The sequence below is a fragment of the Megascapheus bottae genome, chromosome 25, assembly GCF_031878675.1.
Source record: "Megascapheus bottae isolate mThoBot1 chromosome 25, mThoBot2.hap1, whole genome shotgun sequence".
NCBI lineage: Eukaryota > Metazoa > Chordata > Mammalia > Rodentia > Geomyidae > Megascapheus > Megascapheus bottae.
Window position 1 is genome coordinate 14920359 of NC_143533.1, and position 19230 is coordinate 14939588.

At 42.6% G+C, this 19230-nt stretch overlaps 1 protein-coding gene across 2 annotated transcripts; it reads left to right on the forward strand.

Annotated features, from left to right (window-relative positions):
* The first annotated feature begins 16 nt into the window (after positions 1-16).
* Positions 17-14279, forward strand: Dnaaf4 (dynein axonemal assembly factor 4). Of its 2 annotated transcripts, XM_090358358.1 has the most exons (9): positions 25-251; positions 734-881; positions 1793-1926; positions 2458-2689; positions 4504-4649; positions 5845-5954; positions 10315-10468; positions 11317-11422; positions 13403-14279. In XM_090358358.1, the coding sequence occupies exons 1-9, from the start codon at positions 129-131 to the stop codon at positions 13513-13515; spliced, it is 1266 nt and encodes a 421-aa protein (XP_090214484.1). In that variant the 5' UTR covers positions 25-128; the 3' UTR covers positions 13516-14279. The 2 variants fall into 2 exon arrangements, with proteins under 2 accessions (XP_090214485.1, XP_090214484.1); XM_090358359.1 differs by lacking the exon at positions 11317-11422 and having other exon boundaries at positions 17-251.
* The last annotated feature ends 4951 nt before the right edge of the window (positions 14280-19230 follow it).

Below are 19230 nucleotides of genomic sequence, written 5' to 3' on the forward strand. Positions count from 1 at the left end.
CCGTCCCCCCGCCCCCCCTCCCCCCGAGCCCGGCCTGGCCCGGAAGTCCTCGCGGGCGGTGACCCCGGCTTCCCTAGCAACCGAGCGAGCACGGTGGCAACAGGCGACGCCAACCGCAGCCCGGAGCCATGCCGGTGCAGATCAGCGACTACAGCTGGCAGCAGACGCCGGCGGCCGTGTTCCTCTCGCTGCCGCTCCGGGGCGTGAGCGTCCGGGACGCCGATGTGTTCTGCACCGAGAACTACCTCAAGGTGGGAGCCGGGCCCACCCGCCGCCTCCCCCGAACTCCTCTGGTGCTATTGGCGTTGTCCTTCGCATTATTGTCCACCTTGTCGTTTTCGGGTTTGTTTTTTTTTTTTTCAGCGTGAGGATGCAACTTGGGGTCTCTGGCTAGGGAGGCCTTGAGCCACGGCCCCCCGTCTTTCACTTCCATTTCAAGGGAAAACCAAATCCCAGTCCAGTGGCAACCCTCCTGCAGACAAATGTCCCATGGGAGAGGACTAGACGACCGGCCTTTCTCCTAGGCCCTGCTACATTGTGGTTCCTGATAGAAGAAAAAGTTAGGTTTTTCCTCTTAGGCTGGTGTTGAACCATTTTCCCCGACCTCAGCCTGCTAAGTAGCTAGGATTACAAGCCTGAGCCACTTGGTGCCCAGTTTATCACATATTTCTTTTAATGGCAGTTAGTGTACGTAATCAACTGAGTTTCTGTGTTGTTCTCTCCTCCGGTACAGGTCAATTTTCCTCCATTTTTATTTGAAGTATTTTTATACGCTCCCATAGACGATGCCAGCAGCAAAGCAAAGATTGGGAATGACGCTGTTACCTTCACCTTGTATAAAAAAGAAGCGACCATGTGGGAGACGCTTTCCATGCCAGGAGGTAAGTGCATCATGTGCCCAGGTGTAGGAGTGCATACCTGTAATATTAGCATTCAGGAGGCAGAGATGATGGGTGTTCACCTAGTATATGCAAAGCACTGGGTTTAATCCCATCAGCAAGGAAAGCAAACTACTTAAAACCTTGAACATTATTGAAACTCCATCTCGAAAAAGAATACAAATAAATTGACTTCTTATCAAGTTAGATAAAGCTAAAATATCCTGAGCAGTGTGCTTGTGGCTCATGCGTATAATCTTTTTTTTTTTTTTAATTTGTTGTCATGGGGTTTGAACTTGTGGTTCTCTACAATTAGAACCACAGATCCACTTCCAGCTTTCTGGGGGTTAATTGGAGATAAGAATCTTACAGACTTGGGGCTGGGAGCATAGCCTAGTGGTAAGAGTGCTAGCCTAGCATGCCCAAAGCCCTGGGTTCACTTGCTCAGTACCACATACACAGAAAAAGCTGGAAGTGGTGCTGTGGCTCAAGTAGTAGAGTGCTAGCCTTGAGAAAGCCCAAGGACAGTGCCCAGGCCCTGAGTGCAAGCCCCAGGACTGGACAAAAAAAATTCAGAGACTTTTCCTGATGGCTTTGGCTTTGATCTCAGCCTCATGAGTAACTAGGATTGCAGGCGTAAGTCATCAGTGCCCAGCATGCCTATAATCTTAACTACTCAGAGGCTGAGATCTGAAGGATGATGGTTTAAGACCTTCCAAGGCAGACTCCATTCACAAAAATATCAGCGTAAAGTAGGACTAGAGGCATCACTTAGGTGGTAGAACACCAGCCAAGCAAATGGGAGGCTGTTAGTTCAAACCCCAGTATCAGAAAAAAGCAAACTGCATCCTGCATCAGTATATTAATTTTCTCTAAGTCAAGTTAATCACCTGGCAATATTCCTTATATTTTAGTCGACAAAGAGACAAAGAAAAAAATCAGAGAGAAATCTATTTTACAAGCTCAACAGACAGCACAGGAAGCTGTGGAGGCAAAAGCTACAGCAAGGCGGGAAGATCAAAAGTATGCACTAACTGTCATGATGAAGGTAAGCAAGCTGGAGCGAAAATAATGAGGGAGGAAAAGGCAGCTCCAGTCACTGTTCTTTTTCAGCACTTGATCATATGCGGTACTTAACATGTGTTACAATCAATATGAAAATCCAGATTATATATAGATGTTGAATAATAAGCTAGGCAGTAGTGCATGATGGTATGTCCAGTTACTTAGGAGTTAGATGCCAGCCTGGGCTACTTAGTGAAACCCTGCCTTAATTAATACCAGTTGTTCACATCTATAATCCCAGCTGCTGAAGAGGCTGATATTTGAGGATCAGATATCAGTGGTAGCTCTAGCAGGAAAGTCTTACCTCCAATTAACCAGCAGAAAGCTGAAAGCAGAGCTGTGGCTCAAATAGTAGAGTACCAGCCTTGAGATACAACGGTAAGGCCCTGAGTTCAAGCTCTCAAGACCAGAACAAAAAAAGGGCTCCATGGAATATAATTATAGTTAATTTCTTATTGTATAAGTATAATCTTCTACGTGATTCAAAAGCTTTGGTCATTGCCATTTTTTACAGATTGAAGAAGATGAAAGGAAAAAAATAGAAGATATGAAAGAAAATGAACGGAGAAAAGCCACTAAAGAACTGGAAATGTGGAAAGAATGTCAAAAGAAAGATAAAGAACAAAAAGCAATTCCAAGAGAAGAGAAATTATGTCAACAGGGAAAGCAAACTAAAGAAGAACGAAAAAAATTAAAATGTAAAACTGTCACAAGAAATTCCTCATTCACTCATCATGCTACAAAAGGTACATATATATACATATACCGAAGTTATATATATATATCCATATTACATATGGGTGTTATTTATGATATGTATTATATATTATAATACTATCCATATATATATATAATACACTGGCTATCCTGGTTCTTAAGCTTACCAACTGCAGGTCTAGAGACTTCTTAATTTCTACAGCCATGTGAGCCAATTCTTTTTTTTTTTTTTGCCAGTCCTGGGCTTGAGCTCACGGCCTGAGCACTGGCCTTGGACTTTCTCAAGGCTAGAGCTCTACCACTTGAGCCTCAGCACCACTTCCGGCTTTTTTTTCTATGTATGTGGTACGGAGGAAACGAACCCGGGTCTTCATGCATGCTAGGCAAGCACTTTAACCACTAGGCCAAACTCCCGGCCCCTGAGCCAATTCTTTATACTAAATCTCTATCCCTCTCTTTCCTCCTACCGTTTCTTCCTCTTTGTCTTTTTTTCCTCCTGTATATGTGTATACATATGTGTATATATATATATATAAGCCATTGTTAATATATGTATATATATATATATATATAAATTTTTTTTCTGGTCCTGGGGCTTGAACTCAGGGTCTGGGTAGTATCCTTGAACTTTCTCAAGGCTACTGTTCTACCACTTGAGCCACAGCACTACTTCCAGCTTTTTTCTTTGTATATGGTACCTAGGAAGCAAACCCAGGGCTTCGTGCATGCTAGGCAAGCACTCTACCACTAGACCATGCTCCTGACCCCAATTTATAATTTTTTTTGTAGTTTGTCAGTTGTGGAGCCTGAACTCTGGGCACTGTTCCTGAGCTCTTCAGCTCAAGGCTATTGCCCTACCCCCTTGAGTGACAGTACCACTGCTTCCGTTTTTTTTTTTTTTTTTTTTTTTTTGCCAGTCTTGGGCTTGAGCTCAGGGCTTGAGCACTGTCCTTAGATTTTCTCAAGGCTAGAGCTCTACCACTTGAGCCTCAGCACCACTTCCGGCTTTTTGCTATGTATGTGGTACCGAGGAATTGAACCCGGGTCTTCATGCATGCCAGGCAAGCACTTTAACCACTAGGCCAAACTCCCGGCCTTGCTTCCGTTTTTTTAGTGGTTAATTGGAGATAAGAGTCTCATGGTCTTTATTGCCCGGGCTGGCTTTGAACTTTGATCCTTAAATCTCAGCCTCCTGAGTAGTTAGGATTGCAGGCGTGAGCCACTGCACCAGGCTTATATTTATAATCTTAAAATCCTTTTAATTCACTTGTCAGTTCTAGTAGCAATTCTGAATCTTCCTTAGGAATTTCTACAAAGAAAACCATGACTTTACAGTAGACAGTTTTACTTCTTTTTGTCTATGCCAAGTAAAGGCAACCTATCCTTGCTTTTATTCACATGGATTATATTCCAATACATGGACTAAATTCTCCTATTCCACTGGTTTACCTGTCACTGTAGTAAGTAACCCCCCTAGAAATGTGGAGTTCTCACTGGAGTATCTGGCCTGTTACCATTAGCTTCCTCTGAAGGTTGAAAGGCTGACATGTGACATCAAGTGTTTAACAGGTTCTCCCAGGGGGGTGTACGCCCCTCCCCCAGTCAGCATGAACTGGACTCGAGCTTCAACAACAAGAACTTCAGAAAAGTAGTGGGGGGGATCACTGAATAAGTGACAGATTAGCCGCCATATTATCAGTGATGACGTCACTATTTCTTTTTGCACAAGATGTCTTTGGCTTTTTAGTATTTTAGAATTAGCTTTGATGTGTAATTGTCTTAAAAGTCACAGTTTTACTTAGAAGATGAACAGTGGCTTACTTGGCTATCCTTACTTTTGAAGGGAAAAATTCAGAGGATATATTTGTTGAAGCATTACAGGAAGCCACCGTTCCTGCCCCTCGCTCTGTTGGCAGTATTAAAATCAGTTTTACGCCCCGAGTATTCCCCACTGCTCTCCGGGAATCACGAGTAGCAGAAGAAGAGGAGGTGGGTATATTTGCCCAGAGCTGCCAGCAATGAAGATGCTTTATTTTTGTTTCAGCTACTGAAATTAGTACTGGCTTTGAATTTCCTAGGTATCATTCATTCATTTTTGCCAGTGCTAGGTCTTGAACTCATGGCCTCAGCACTATAACTGAGCTGCATTTGCTTAAGGCTAGCACTCTACTACTTAAGCCACAGTGCTACTTCCAGATTTTTCTGTGTATGTGATACCAAGGAATCAAAACAAGGGTTTCATGCATGCTAAGCAAGCACTCTATCACTAAGTCACCTTCCCAACCCCATAGGTATTCTTTAATATTATTTCATAATATATTTTAATATTTCCTTATGGAAAAAATTTATTTAACAGAATTTTTGGCTATAAAAGATTCATGAGAGAACACTAATTTAACAAATAATATCGTTACCAGGCTCACATCTATAATTCCAACTATTCAGGAGGCTGAGATCTGAGGATCACAGTTCAAAGCCAGCCCTGGCAGACAAATCCTTGATACTCTAGAACTAGAGGGTTGGCTCAAGTGTTAGAGCACCAGCAGTGACCCAACTCCCAAGCAGAAAGAAAGGAAGGATCCCGGTTAAAATACCCTTCTAAGTTTAAACCCCCATTGACCTAACATTCTTCCCAGTAGGCTCTGCTTCCTCAAGTTCCATCACCTAGCAATAGTGCCTCTTGCTGGTGACCAGGCCTTTAGCACACAGGTCTTTGGGGGACACTGAAGATCTAAAACATGGCTAGCTGCCGGTGGCTCACACCTGTAATTCTAGCTACTGAGAAGGCTGAGATGTGAGGAACCAGAGCCAAAGCCAGCCTGGGCAGAAAAATCTAAGCAACTCCAATTAGCCAGAAAGAAGCAGGAAATGGGGGCATGGGTCAAGTGGTAGAGCACCAATCATGAATGAAAAAAGCCAAGCAAGAGTGTGAGGCCCTCATTTGTTCCCCTCCCCCACTTTCTTTCATCCTCCAGCCACTTGATGCCATTTCCCATACCAGAACATAGCCAAAAGGCTCTTACCAGAACCTGACCAGACAGGGGCATCCAGTCTTAAATTTTCAGCAGCAAAACCAATCTCTCTCTTTTTTTTTTTTTATAAAGTAGCCAGCCATGGGTATTTTGTTGTAGCAACACAACATGGATAAAGATAGTATCCTTCCCAAGTCGTTCTCTCATTTCAGTGGCTGCATAAACAAGCTGAAGCCAGAAGAGCAATGAACACTGATATTCCTGAATTTTGTGATTTAAAAGAAGAAGAAAAGAATCCAGATTGGTTGAAGGAAAAAGGAAAGTAAGTTGTTTGGACTCTGCCCATGAGATCTCTAATGTACGCAGATACTAGTACTGAGTACCTTCTCCAGCTCTTCTGACTCTTGTGGCTGCATGCATTGGGGAGGTTCAAGTAGCTTATAGTACAGTGAGGAATTACAGTTCTATTTTTTGTTTTAAATTATTTTAAAAAATGTAAAAATATCAAAGGGGAACAATGCGGGAGAAGGAAAGAAGATGTGACATTAATCAAGAATCATTGCACTGGGGCTGAGAATTTGGCCTAGTGGTAGGGTGCTTGCCTAGCATGCATGATGCCCTAGGTTCAATTCCTTGATACCACATACCCACAACAAAAGCCAAAAGTGCAGTGCTGTGGTAAAGAGCTAGGCTTGAGAAAGCCCAAGAACAGTGCCCAGACCCTGAGTTCTAGCCCCAGGACGGGCAAAAAAAGAAAAGAAAAGATAATAGAAAAAGAAAAGAATCACTGTACTCGTAGCCTGACTTATGGAGTTACAATCTCTTTGTACAACTACCTAATACATTTTTTGCGCCAGTTTTGGGGCTTGAACTCAGGTCCTGGCTACTGTCTCTGAGCTTTTTTTGCACAAGGCTAGTATGCTGCCACTTGAGCCACAGCTTCCCATCTGGCTTTTTGGGTAGTTTATTGGAGATGAGAGCCTCATAGATTTTCCTGCCTGGGTAGTTAAGATTACAGGCATAAGCCTACAGCTCCTAGTTAAAACTTTTTAAAAAGAAACCTGTGGAGGGCCAGGAGTTTAGCCTAGTGGTAGAGTGCTTGTCTAGCATGCATGAAGACCTGGGTTCGATTCCTTGGTACCACATACACAGTAAAAAGGCTGGAAGTGATGCTGTGGCTTAAGTGGTAGAGCTCTAGCCTTGAGAAAGCCCAAGGGCCGTGCTCAGGCCCTGAGTTCAAGCCCCAGGATTGACAAAAAAAAAAAAGAAAGAAAAGAAACCTATAGGGTCAGAGGTGTGGCTCAGGTAGTAGGGTTCCTGCCAGTGAGCATAAAACAAGAGATACTGAATTCTCACACCCACCAAAAAAGGAAGAATAAATGAAACCTATCACATTTAGGGGGATGCTTATATGTCATATGGCCCTTAAAATTGTTTTTTAAATATAATTTTAGTTATTTTAAGGTGATTAGTTTCATTAAAAAAAAAAAGAAAACAACAACAACAAAAAACCCAATAGCGCTTAGTGCTGATGGTATACTCAGCAGTAGGGTACTTGCCTTGCATGTGCAAAGGTCCTGGATTCAGTGCCCCACACTTCAAAAAACAAAATGGTATTAGAGAATACAGAGTGTTTTCCACGCACCTGCAGTCCCTGAACTCAGGAAGAATGTGAGTCCTGCCAGCCTGTGCTATATAGGGAGTCTCTCATCATCATCATCATCATCATCATCATCATCATCAATCATCCAACAGCTTAGAACTCTGATTACTCATAGCCATTTTTTGAAAGATAACTAGGTTTTCTCATGTCCAAGTTGAGTTGCTAACAGCGATGTTCGCATAAACCTTAAATGCTGGAATGTGGATGAGTGGTAGGGCACTTGTCTAGTACAACATGGGGCCTAGGCATTCATCAGAAGTGGGAAAACAACCACCGCAAAACCACTGTGGAGTCTGTCTCGTGCATTGGTCCACACTTAGAGACCCCAGCAGTCAGAAAGTCATGAGTTTGAGTCTAGACTGGGATGCACAAGACAGAAAGACTAATAGGGCAATGTCATGAGACCCAGACAGTGACGACTTTGTAGTGAGTGTGAAGCTAGCAGAAATGAGACTGGAGAATGCGGGTCCCCACCTCCCTGGGGGGTGAGGTGCCTCAGTGGACAGCAGGTGGAGAGGGCCCTGTCCTCAGGGCAGAGCCAGGATAATTTTAAGAAAGCGTTTTGGCTGGGTACCTATGGCTCATGCTTAGGTACTTAGGTAACCCTAGCTCATCAGAAGGCTGTGATCCAAGGATCATAGTTCAAAACTAGCCCTGACAGGGAAGTCTGAAAGAGTATATGTCTGAAATAGCCAGCAAAAAAGCTGGACTGGAGGTATGGCTTAAATGGTAGAATACCTGACAAATAAACTGAAAACAAGTGTAAGACCCTAAGTTCAACTTCCACATTGGCATAGGTGTGGTGTGCATACTTGCACGAGTCTAGATGCTCTTATTTAGGTATATGCATGTCACAATGGTATTTAACAGCTTTCCATGACTCAGACTCTGTAAATAACTTTAATAGCTACCCTTCCTGAAACTTGTAATCATAGAAGGGAGAAGGGCCATTGCTCTGTTATTTTGCCATTACTTTGTGCATGGTTTCTATCATAAGTTTTAGTGACTGTATCTTGACTGAAAAAAATCCCTTCTTTCTAGCTCACTCCTATAAACCTAGCTCCTTGGGATTACGTGATCCAAAGGACCTCAGACACCAACCCAGACAGAAAATTCCTGGAGACTCCATATCCAAAATAAACAGCAAAAAGCTGGGCTGGATGCATGGGTCAAGTGGTAGAACACCAGCCAATGGAGCCAGTCAAATGAGCACAAAGCTCTAAGTGGCCTGACAATAGTGGGGCAAATGCTTTCTTTCCTCACACTGGATCTGCTTGCATCTCATCTGCATACAATCTGACAAATTCTAACACAGGACAGTGAAAATTAAGGCTATCAAACCCTATACTTTAACGCCTAACATCCCTCCTATTACTGTTGTTTCATAAATTCACCTTCTACCCTAATTCTAGTGTCCGAGCCCCACTCATTCTCTCTGCCTACATGCCAGGTTTTAGAGTCTGCCACGTAACCCAGTCATTTTAGGACGGAGGCTTTGCTTTTGGTTTTCCTCTGGCTTCCCAAGTTCATTCTGCTGTCAAGTCCTAATTGAGAACACAGGAGTCTTCACTCTGACCTCTGTAGTATCCTATGTACTAGGCCAGTGTGGTTCATTGTTAGGAAAGTTTCCTTGTAGCTGGATTCTACCTGTATATCAGACAGCCTTTTATTTCATATGGCCTCCTCCTCCTCCTCTTTCTTCTCCCCTTCCTCCTCTTCTTCTTCCTCCTCTTCCTCCTCCTTCCCTTCCTCCTTCTCTTCTTCCTCTTCCTCCTCCTCCTTTCTTCTTTTTTCTGTGTGATGGTGCTTGAACCCAGCACCTAGACACTACCTGAGGTCTTTAGCTCGAGGCTAGCACTCTACCACTTTGAGCCACTGCATCACTTCAGGTTTTCTGAGTGGTTTATTGGAAATAAGAGTCTCATGGACTTTCGTGCCTGGGCTGGCTTCAAACTGCAATTCTCAGGTCTCAGCATCCTGAGTAGCTAGGATTTACAGGGGTGAGCTATCAGCGAGAGATAAGGTCTTATTCACAATGTAGCTCAGGCTGGCCTTGAATTTGTAATCTCCCTGCCTCCACTGTCTAAATGCTGGGATGACAGGCCATGCATACCACACTGACATGGATTTTTTATTTAAAGCAGTTTATTGGTTCAAGTATTCCAAATCTTAAAAGTATTTTTCATTTCAGGTAAAGCTTAGTTTTATAGGTTAACTCGTGTTCCTAAATGCTCAGGTTTTTTTGTTGTTGTTTTGTTTTGGCAGTCCTGAGGCTTGAACTCAGGGTCTGAGCACTGTCCTTGGTCTTTCACAAGGTTAGCGCTCCACTACTTGAGCCACAGCACTACTTCTGACTTTTTCTGTGTTTGTGGTAGCCAGGAATCGAACCCAGGTCTTTGTTTATGCTAGGCAAGCACTCTACCACTAGGCCAAACTCCCAGCCCCCCTTAGTTATTTCTTAATGTACCTATTTTATTCTTTTCATATTTAATTCATGTTTAATTCTACCTTCTCCCATCTCCCATGGTGTTGAAAGTGAACCACAATTTAGGCTTTGTGCTCTCTTCACTCACATATGGCAGGGGAAGGAGTTTTTCCAACTTTCCATCCTCCCTGTGAAACCAAAGTTATAAGCTTCATTGTTTCTCTTTGTTGTGTGGGTGCTAGGGAGGGACCCTAGGGGCCTTGCACCTGCTCTTTAGGCCCTCTGCCTGGAACTACAGTCCCAGCCCAGAAGTTTATTTCTGCATAGACCAGTTTAGGTCACAGTCCCATCCCAGTTCAATCACTCATTATAACAAGGGGGATAGAAATCTACTCAGCAGATGAAACAATTGATGACCACTTCATTGTCACTAGATGCTCCTGGAATGGGGAGTTGGGGGTCAGTCAGCTAACAGTCTCCAATCTGTTGGGAAAACAAAAGGAATGAGCTATCCCTTTGCCAAATAGCTCTAGATATTATTTCTGTTTGAATTATTATTTCAATGTTGTTGTTTTTCTGTTTTTGTCTCACTAGCAAATTGTTTGCAACAGAAAACTATTTGGCAGCCATTAATGCATACAACTTAGCCATAAGACTAAATAACAAAATTCCACTCTTGTATCTGAATCGGGCTGCTTGCCACCTAAAACTGAAAAACTTACACAAGGCCATTGAAGATTCTTCAAAGGTATGTAGGCACCTCTCTCTGTGTAGTGCTTTCTTTTTTTTTTTTTGCCAGTCCTGGGCTTGAGCTCGGGGCCTGAGCACTGTCATTGGACTTTCTCAAGGCTAGAACTCTACCACTTGAGCCTCAGCACCACTTGCGGCTTTTTTTCTATATATGTGGTACCAAGGAATCGAACCCGGGTCTTCATGCATGCTAGGCAAGCACTTTAACCACTAGGCCAAACTCCTGGCCCCAGTGCTTTCTATTTATGTGGTGATTTGATATGGTTAGCTGGATGCAGATGGCTCACAACTGTAATTGTAGCTACTCAAGAGGCTGAGATCTGAGGATCGTGGTTGGAAGCCAGCCAGCGCAGACAAATCTGAGAGACTCTTACCTCCAATTAGTTACTCAGAAAAAGCCAGAATTGGTACTGTGACTCAAGTGATAATGTATTAGCCTTGAGCAAAAAAGCTCAGGGACAGAGCTGAGGCCCAGAGTACAAGGGTTGGGGGGAATGGATTGAATCAGTCATTCTAAATGCAAAAGACTACAGATGGTATTTAATTATTCCTGTGGTGAATTTCAAAAAATAAGCCTGATCAGACCTTTTATCTGTGTAGTATATATGCAATTGATGAATTCCTGCTTGAGGCTTGTTTTTGTTTTTTCTGGTTTTGTCCTGGGCCTGAACCAGAGCTAAATGACTTCAAGAAGGGTGCTGTGTCTCTTGGCCATGTCCCAGGTTTCTATTAGAGTTCTTACTTAGATTTTGTTCACACTTAACTTAGAAAGTTATATTTTTGCTTTGCATATGTCTATGTAAGTATATATGGATGCTTTTGGGGGATGGTGGCTTATTTTGCTAGGCCCTGGAATTATTGACGCCACCAGTTACAGACAATGCTAATGCAAGAATGAAGGCACATGTACGCCGAGGAACAGCATTCTGTCGATTAGAACTGTATGTAGAAGGTAAGACATCCATAGAAACGTGATTTGTTTTGTTTCTTTTTTCTTTGTAGCAGTGCCTGAACTGAGGGCCTGAGTGTTGTCTCTGAGCTCTTTTGCTCAACCTAGTACTCTTACCATTTTGAGCTATAGCTCCCCATAAGCAATTGGAGTTTCCCCACAGTTAGCTGGAGATAGAAGTATGGACTTTCCTGCCTGGCCTGGCTCCAAACGTAATCCTTAGGTCTTGGCTCCCTGACTGATGTATACAGAAAACAGTAATACACCCCATCACTCAGTTAAAGTAGCTAGGACTTTTACTCAGCCACATGGCAACTATACCCCACTAGTCTGATAAGTAGAGTGCAGTGCCAACCTTCCATCCAGTGGGGTTTTTTAGTGCATAAACCATGCGCATATGGTGTGTACGTGCAAGAAAGTAAGCAAGCAAAGTTACAGAAGCAGAAACTAGCAGTTAGCGATAGCAGTTACGATTCAGGTACGTGTCATAAATCATTATGCAAAACTACAATTTTGGTAACTACTGATCATCAAGCAGAACAAGGTCCCCATTCTAGACTGTTCAATTTTCAATTATTTCTGGAGTTTCCTGGTGACAAGCTAAGACGTATGCAACTGAAGTATAAAGGTAATAAGGTAGTTATGCTTAGTTTCCTCCATTCCTCTCTTTTAGTACTTTGTGTTCCTGCTGGTCTCAGTTTTGGCCCAGGCCGTAATTTCCCCATGTCCAAACTTCCACATTTCCACAGGGCTTTTTGTGGGGGGTTGTACATCCCCTCATACTCTCTGCAAGCAAGATGATTCACAGAAGTGAAATTTGAAGTTGGCCTTATCATAAGCAATTTCATAGGCAATTTTCATGAAGAATTTTCTTAAATAATTCCATGGTCATCTTGCGTTGGAGCCATTAGGGGAGGGGAGAGGAGGAGGCCTTCTACAGGTGTCCCTGGACATTAGAGAGATATCACAATTGTGGTCAGATCTGGGTGGACAGCATTCTGCTGATGCTGTTGGAGGCTAGAGGTACATGTAGTTTCAGGACTGGGGGTGGGGCTACCACAGGCTACATTATATAATTTGAGGGTCTAAAAATTATATTGAAAACTGGGTAGTTAGTAATATAGGTGTTAGCCACCAGCACCGGGCATTTGCTTTGGTTTTTTTTTTATTTGAGATGCTGGGATTACTTGTACCCAGCAATAGATATGTTTTAACTTCTAGGTTATTCTGGAGAAAAAAAGCCATGAAATTATTTAAGATCATAACCAGCTAGGTGCCAGTGGTTAACACTCCTAATCCTAGCTACTCAGGAGGCTGAGATCTGAGGATCATGGTTCAAAGCCAGCACAGGCACAAAAGTCCCTAAGACTCCTGAGTTGCTAGGATTACAGACATGAGCCACTGGTGCCCTGCAGCATTTATTTTTATTTTTGTGCTAGATTGGGGTTTGAACTCAGACCCTGGGTGCTGTCCAGGTTTGCACTCAAACCTGTGACTAGTGCCGTGGCACTAGTCACACATCCTACTTTTTGCTCATTAATTGGAGCTAGAATCTTTTGGGGCCAGGCACTTGTGGCTCCTGCCTATCATCCTAGCTATTCAGGAGACTGAGATCTGAGGATCATGGTTCGAAGCCACCCTGGGCAGCAAAGTCCATGAGATTCTTATCTAGAAAGAGTGCTGTGGCTCAAGTGGTGGAGTGCTAATTTTAAGCAAAAGAAGCACAGGGACAGCACCCAGGCCCTGAGGTTATGCCCCTAGACTGGCAAAACAACAACAGTAACAAAAAAGAATTTCTTCGGTTTTTCTGCCTGGGCTGGCATTGAGCTGTGATCATGGGATTTTTGCTTCTTGAGTAGTTAGGATTACATGCATGAGTGCTCACCAGCACCTAACTAATTTCTAAAATATACATGAATTTATTTAGGGACTGTGCTAATTTAGATAAAATAAATACTTACCATCATTGCTATCTAAACACAGGATTGCAGGATTACGAAGCTGCACTTAAGATTGAGCCAGCCAACGAAATTGTACAACGTGATGCGGAGAAGATTCGGAATATAATTCAAGGAACAGAAGTCAACTCTTACTGATGACTAGAAATAGCTAGGTAGAGTACTTGGCATTGTTTTTAAGTTTCTCAGAAACCTGAGACACATTGGAAATCTTGGTACATATGGCCACTTATGCAGGATTACTGACTATGGAGTATTTTAGTTCTCTAGAAGACAAAATACTAAGAATCTGTTGAATGTGAAGTATTTCTTGGATTCCTTCCCAAAGTAAATCCAAGTTAGAATATGTTAATCCTTCCTATTTGTGAAACAGCTTAATTATATATTTTTTTGTGCTGATACTGGGACTTGCAAATTCAGGGCCAGGGCATTCTTCTTTAGCTTTTTAAAAAAAATATATATATATAATATATATAATTTTATTGTTATCAATAAAGTGTTACACAGAGGGGTTACCACTGGTGAGTCAGGTAATGAGTGCAATTCTTTTTTTAACAATGTCACTGCTTTCTTTGCTTTCCCTCAGTTTCCTTTAACTTTTACTCAAGGCTGGCATTCTGCCACTTGAGCCACAGATCTGTTTCTGGGTTTTTGCTGGTTAATTGGAGATATAAGAGTCTCATGGACTTTACTGCCTGGGCTGGCTTCAAACCGCTATCCTTGGATCTCAGCTCTTGAGTAACTAGGATTACAAGCATGAGCCATTGGTGCCTGGCTTAATTATCCATATTTGTTATTTTTGAATTACACTTACCCTTATAACAAAATTGCTGTTGGTATGTGATCAAGGTGCTTAAGTTTTGATAGAGAAGAATTTAAAAATAAAGTATTTGTGAAAAGCATTTCTGTTTATGTTAAATTGACTATCTTATTGTCTGAACTTTGCTATAGTAGATACTGATAAATGTTTAGCTTCCAAATACAGAGAACCCTCCTAGTTTTGTATCAGTCCTGAGGCTTGAACTCAGGACTGTCACTTAGCTTTTTTTCTCAAGACTAGAGCTCTACCTCTTAATCCACATCTCCACTTCCTGCTTTTTGGAGATTAATTAGAAATTAACCTATACTAAAGTACCTAAAATCACATCTCCAACTGTAGTTATAGGATCTTGTCAAAAACAAAATAAATTTTTTTTTCCAGTCCTGGGCTTGGGCTCAGGGCTTGTGTACTGTCCCTGGATTTTCTCAAGGCTAGGGCTCTACCACTTGAGAGCCACAGCACCACTTCTGGCTTTTTGCTATGTATGTGGTACCGAAGAATCGAACCCAGGTCTTCGTGCATGCTAGGCAAGTACTCTACCACTAGGCCAAACTCCCGACCCCCAAACAAAACAAAATTTAAAGCCAGACACCAGTGACTTATGCCTCTAATCCTAGCTTCTCAGGAGGCTGAAATCTGAAGAGTGTGATTCAAAGATAGCTGGGGTAGGAAAGTCTGTAAGACTCTTAAAATGCTTCCTCGACTCTTTCCCACACACTTCCCCCCCCAAAAAAAATAAATAAAAGCCAGAAGTGGAGCTCTGGCTCAAGTGGTAGAGCCCTAGCCTTGAGCAAAATAAACTTCTGGGATAGCATTCAGTTTCTGAGTTCAAGCCCCAGGAGTAGCACCAAAAAGTGAACAGACAACAACAATAAAGCCACATGTAGTGGTACAGACCAGTAATCTTAGCCCAAAGGAGGCAGAAGATGGAGATTTCTACTTCAAGGCTAGACAGACTCTGTCTCAAAATAGCAGACAAAACTCGGACAAATTTAGTTTGTAGATCTTGAGTGGCTTTGTGATTTTAGACTTGGGCAGTGCTTAACTCTATAAAACAGTATTCCCTTGAGCTGAGCAGATGTTGATTTCATAAACAGAGAAGAGCAAAGGCTGAGACATCACTACATATTGTATGTTTGTTGATTACACAAATATGGGTGCTGTATCATTGTTATTATGTAAACACTACACACACACACACACACACACACACACACACACACACACACACACACACACACACACCAGCATAACTTCCTTTTTTAAAAAATAAAATACTAGGGGCTGGGAGTGTGGCCTAGTGGTAGAGTGCCTGCCTAGCATCCACAAAGACCCAGTTCAGTTCCTCAGTACCACATACATAGAAAAAGCCAGAAATGGTGTGGTGGCTCAGGGTAGAACACTAGCCTTGAGGAAAGCCCAAGGACAGTGCTCAGGCCCTGAGCCTCAAGCCCAGGACTGGCCAAAAAAAATAAATAAAAATAAATAAATAAATAAATAAATAAATAAATAAATAAAATACTAGGCCGGGAGTTTGGCCTAGTGGTAGAGTGCTTGCTTAGCATGCACGAAGATCCGGGTTCGATTCCTTGGTACCACATACTTAGAAAAAGCCAGAAGTGGTGCTGAGGCTCAAGTGGTAGAGTTCTAGCCTTGAGAAAAATCCAAGGACAGTGCTCAGGCCCTGAGCTTAAGCCTAGGACTGGCAAAAAATAAAATAAAATACCTGCCAGGTGTGGTGGCTCATACCTGTAATCCTAGCTACTTACGAGGCTGAGATCTCAGGATCTGCAGCAGTAGGGTGGTAGCCTTAAGTTGAAGAGCTCAGGGACAACACCCAGAGTTCAAGTACCAGACCACCACACACATAAAAAAATCAAATGTAAGGATAAGTGCTGGTGGCTCAAACTTGTAATCCTAACTATTGTGGAGGCTGAGATCTGAAGATCTCTGTTCAAAGTCCATGAGACTCTCATCTCCAGTTATTGTTTGAGCTATGGCTCATGCAATAGAACTTTTGCCTTGAGCAAAAAAAGCTCAAGGACAGCATTCAAACCTTGAGTTCAAGCCCCAGAACCAGCATTTGCCCCTCCCCTCACATACTAAATAAAACCCCTTTCTTTTTTCTTCCTTCTGCTTTACAATGAAAAGATCAATCTAGTTTTTCATTTTGTTTCTGTTTTCTGTGGTGCAGGGCCTAGGCCCAGGGCCTCAGGAATGCCAGACAAGTCCTCTCCCACCCAGCCACATCCCAGCCTGTCTCTGCTCTCTCTCTCTCTTTCTGCATATAAAACCAACCTCTTCTGCTTGGAACACACATTCTGTTTTATAGCTGAAGAGTTTCCTGACTAAAAGCCAAAAATAAAAGCAATTAAGGGTGTGGAGATGGAGTTTAGTGGTAAGGTACTCACTGAGCTTGTGGTAGGTCATAGGTTTGAAGGAAACCCAGCACCACAAATAAACAAGCCAAAATTAAACCTTTAAATCCCCCCCCCCCCCCCCCCCCCCGGCTGGGCACCATGGCTCATGCCTGTAATCCTAGCTACTCAGGAGGCTGAGATCGGAGGATCAAGCTTCAAAGCCAGCCCAAGCACTATGGACCTGAGACTCTTTTTTGCCAGTCGTGGGCTGGGGCTCAGGGCCTGAGCACTGTCCTTGGGACTTTCTCAAGGTTAGAGCTCTATCACTTGAGCCAAAGCACCACTTCCAGCTTTTTTCTATGTATGTGGTACCAAGGAATCGAACCTGGGTCTTGTGCATGCTAGGCAAGCACTCTTACCACTAGGCTAAACTCCCAGCCCAGGCCTGAGACTCTTATCTCCAATTAACCTCTAGAAAATGGGAAGTATAGCTTGGCTAAAGGGTAGGGCAGTAGTCTTGAGCCGAAGAGCTCAGCGCCCAGGCTGAGTTCAAGCCCCATGACCCACAAAAAAAAAAAAAAAATTCTACTAATATTTATTTAGCAAAACAGGATGAAATAGGGAGAAGCAAAGAGAAAGTGTGGCACTCCTGCTTGATGCGCAGAGAGGCTCAACCAAAATGACCACCTGTAGGCTGGTACTGGATGTGGAGGTACCCACCTGTAACCCCAGCCTTCGGGAGGCTGAGGCAGCAGAATCTTGAGTATGAGGCAAGATCCTGCCTCACACACACCCACATATACAGCCCTTTAAGGTGTTGTAACTTCCTAATTCATACTAAAAAAAATGAGGTGGGAATGCTTACAGGTTATGTGACATTTCATTTTTTCTTGCAAGCAGGTATAGATAGGAAATCAAAGTATGATGACAGTTGGCAAAAGAGAATTAGTTTGAAAAAAAAAAAGGAATTTCATGCCATCACCAAACAACCTTCTTCCTATAATGTTGACACAATTTCCTTCTTTTGCAAGCTTTATGCAGCTCCTCATTTTTAAGTCCCCTCATGTATTGACAATAGAAAAACTTGGTCATGACTAAGTTTCTTTTTTTCTTGTTTTTGTACTGGTTTTGGAGCTTTAACTCAGGGTATCATGCTCTTATTGGTTTGTTTTGACTCAAAGTTGGTACTGTGCCAATGTGAGCCACATCTCCACTTCTAGATTTTTGGTTAATTGGAGATATAAGAATCTCAGACATTTCTGTCCTGGTTGGCTTTAAACATAATCCTTAGATCTTAACCTACTGAGGAACTCAGATTATAGACAAAAGCTACTGATACCTTCTTCCTTGTTTTGTTTTGGGGTTTTTTTTTTTTTGCCGGTCTTGGAGCTTGAACTCAGTCTGGCCTCTGTCCTTGGACACTTTTTTTGCTCAAGGCTGGTGCTTTGCCACTTGAGCCACAGTGCCACTTCTGGCTTTTTCTGTGTATGTGATATGGAGGAATCAAACCTAGGGCTTTGTGCATACTAGGCAAACACTCTACCAGTAGGCCAAACTCCCGGCCCCCTAAAATCCTTTATAAGGAGCATTTTATAAGGATAGTTTGATGAAGGAAAGCATGAATGGTCTACACTGTATGGATGAAAACGCAAGATAACAAAAAGTATTGTCCTGTGAAAAAGTGTCTTATTTAAATAGCAGTCATTGCTTCTTGAGTGGTTGGGGTTGACAGAAAGTTTTTTTTTTGTTTTATTTTTTTTGCCAGTCCTGGGCTTGAGCTCAAGGCCTGAGCACTGTCCTTGTACTTTCTCAAGGCTAGAGCTCTACCACTTGAGCCTCAGCACCACTTCTGGCTTTTTCTATGTATGTGGTAGCGAGGAATCAAATCCGGGTCTTCATGCAAGCTAGGCAAGCACTTTAACCACTAGGCCAAACTCCCGGCCCAACAGAAAGTTTATGGTAAACTGGTAGGGGTGTCTTCTATGATGATTCATGAGGGTTCTAGTGGTTGTTAGTTTTTAGTTTAGGTTGGATGTTCCCATGGGCTCCAGGCTGGCCTGGAATTTGTGGTTACCCGAACTGACCTTGAAAACCCCTCCCTCAGCCTCTCCATGCTAGATTACAGGCATTGCTGCTACTCAAGGCTAGAGGTTTGAAGTTAAAGTTCAAGCATTCTGGAGAGTCTTTTGTTGGCTCTGCCCTCCATGTGCTGCATTTCTTCCCTTATCTTCCCTCCCCCACCTCGTTCTCCCTTGTGTGCTTTCACAATTTAAAAAAAAAAAAAAACTTTCTCAAAATTTTTTGAAATAGGTTTCTGGAGAAATTACATTTATTTCTATTTTAGGGAGGCATACTCCAAGAGATAGTTTTATTTCTCATGGGAAGAAAATGTAAGACCTGTGCTCTAATGCTTCTTTCAGGAGAGGGTTAACTATTCCACTTGGCCTAGTCAGTCTTTGATATTATACACTTTTATTATTTTCAGTCCATATTAAAATAAATGTTAGTTAGTAGTTGTGCTTGGCTACATTTTCATTCTTCTTTCCCTTTTTTTTTATTTTTAGTTCTGGGGTTTGAACTCAGGGCCTGAGCACTGTCCTTGAACTTTCTCAAGGCTAGCACTTTACCACTTGAGCCGTAGTACCACTTCAGCTTTTTCTGTGTATGTGGTAC

What these genes read in the sequence shown, in the direction of transcription:
- Dnaaf4 (XM_090358358.1), top strand. Translation starts at nt 129, where the DNA reads ATGCCGGTGCAGATCAGCGACTACAGCTGGCAGCAGACGCCGGCGGCC. An exon ending in GCACCGAGAACTACCTCAAG is followed by an intron (nt 252 to 733) that starts GTGGGAGCCGGG and finishes CCTCCGGTACAG; the next exon opens with GTCAATTTTCCTCCATTTTT. An exon ending in ATTAGAACTGTATGTAGAAG is followed by an intron (nt 11,423 to 13,402) that starts GTAAGACATCCA and finishes ATCTAAACACAG; the next exon opens with GATTGCAGGATTACGAAGCT.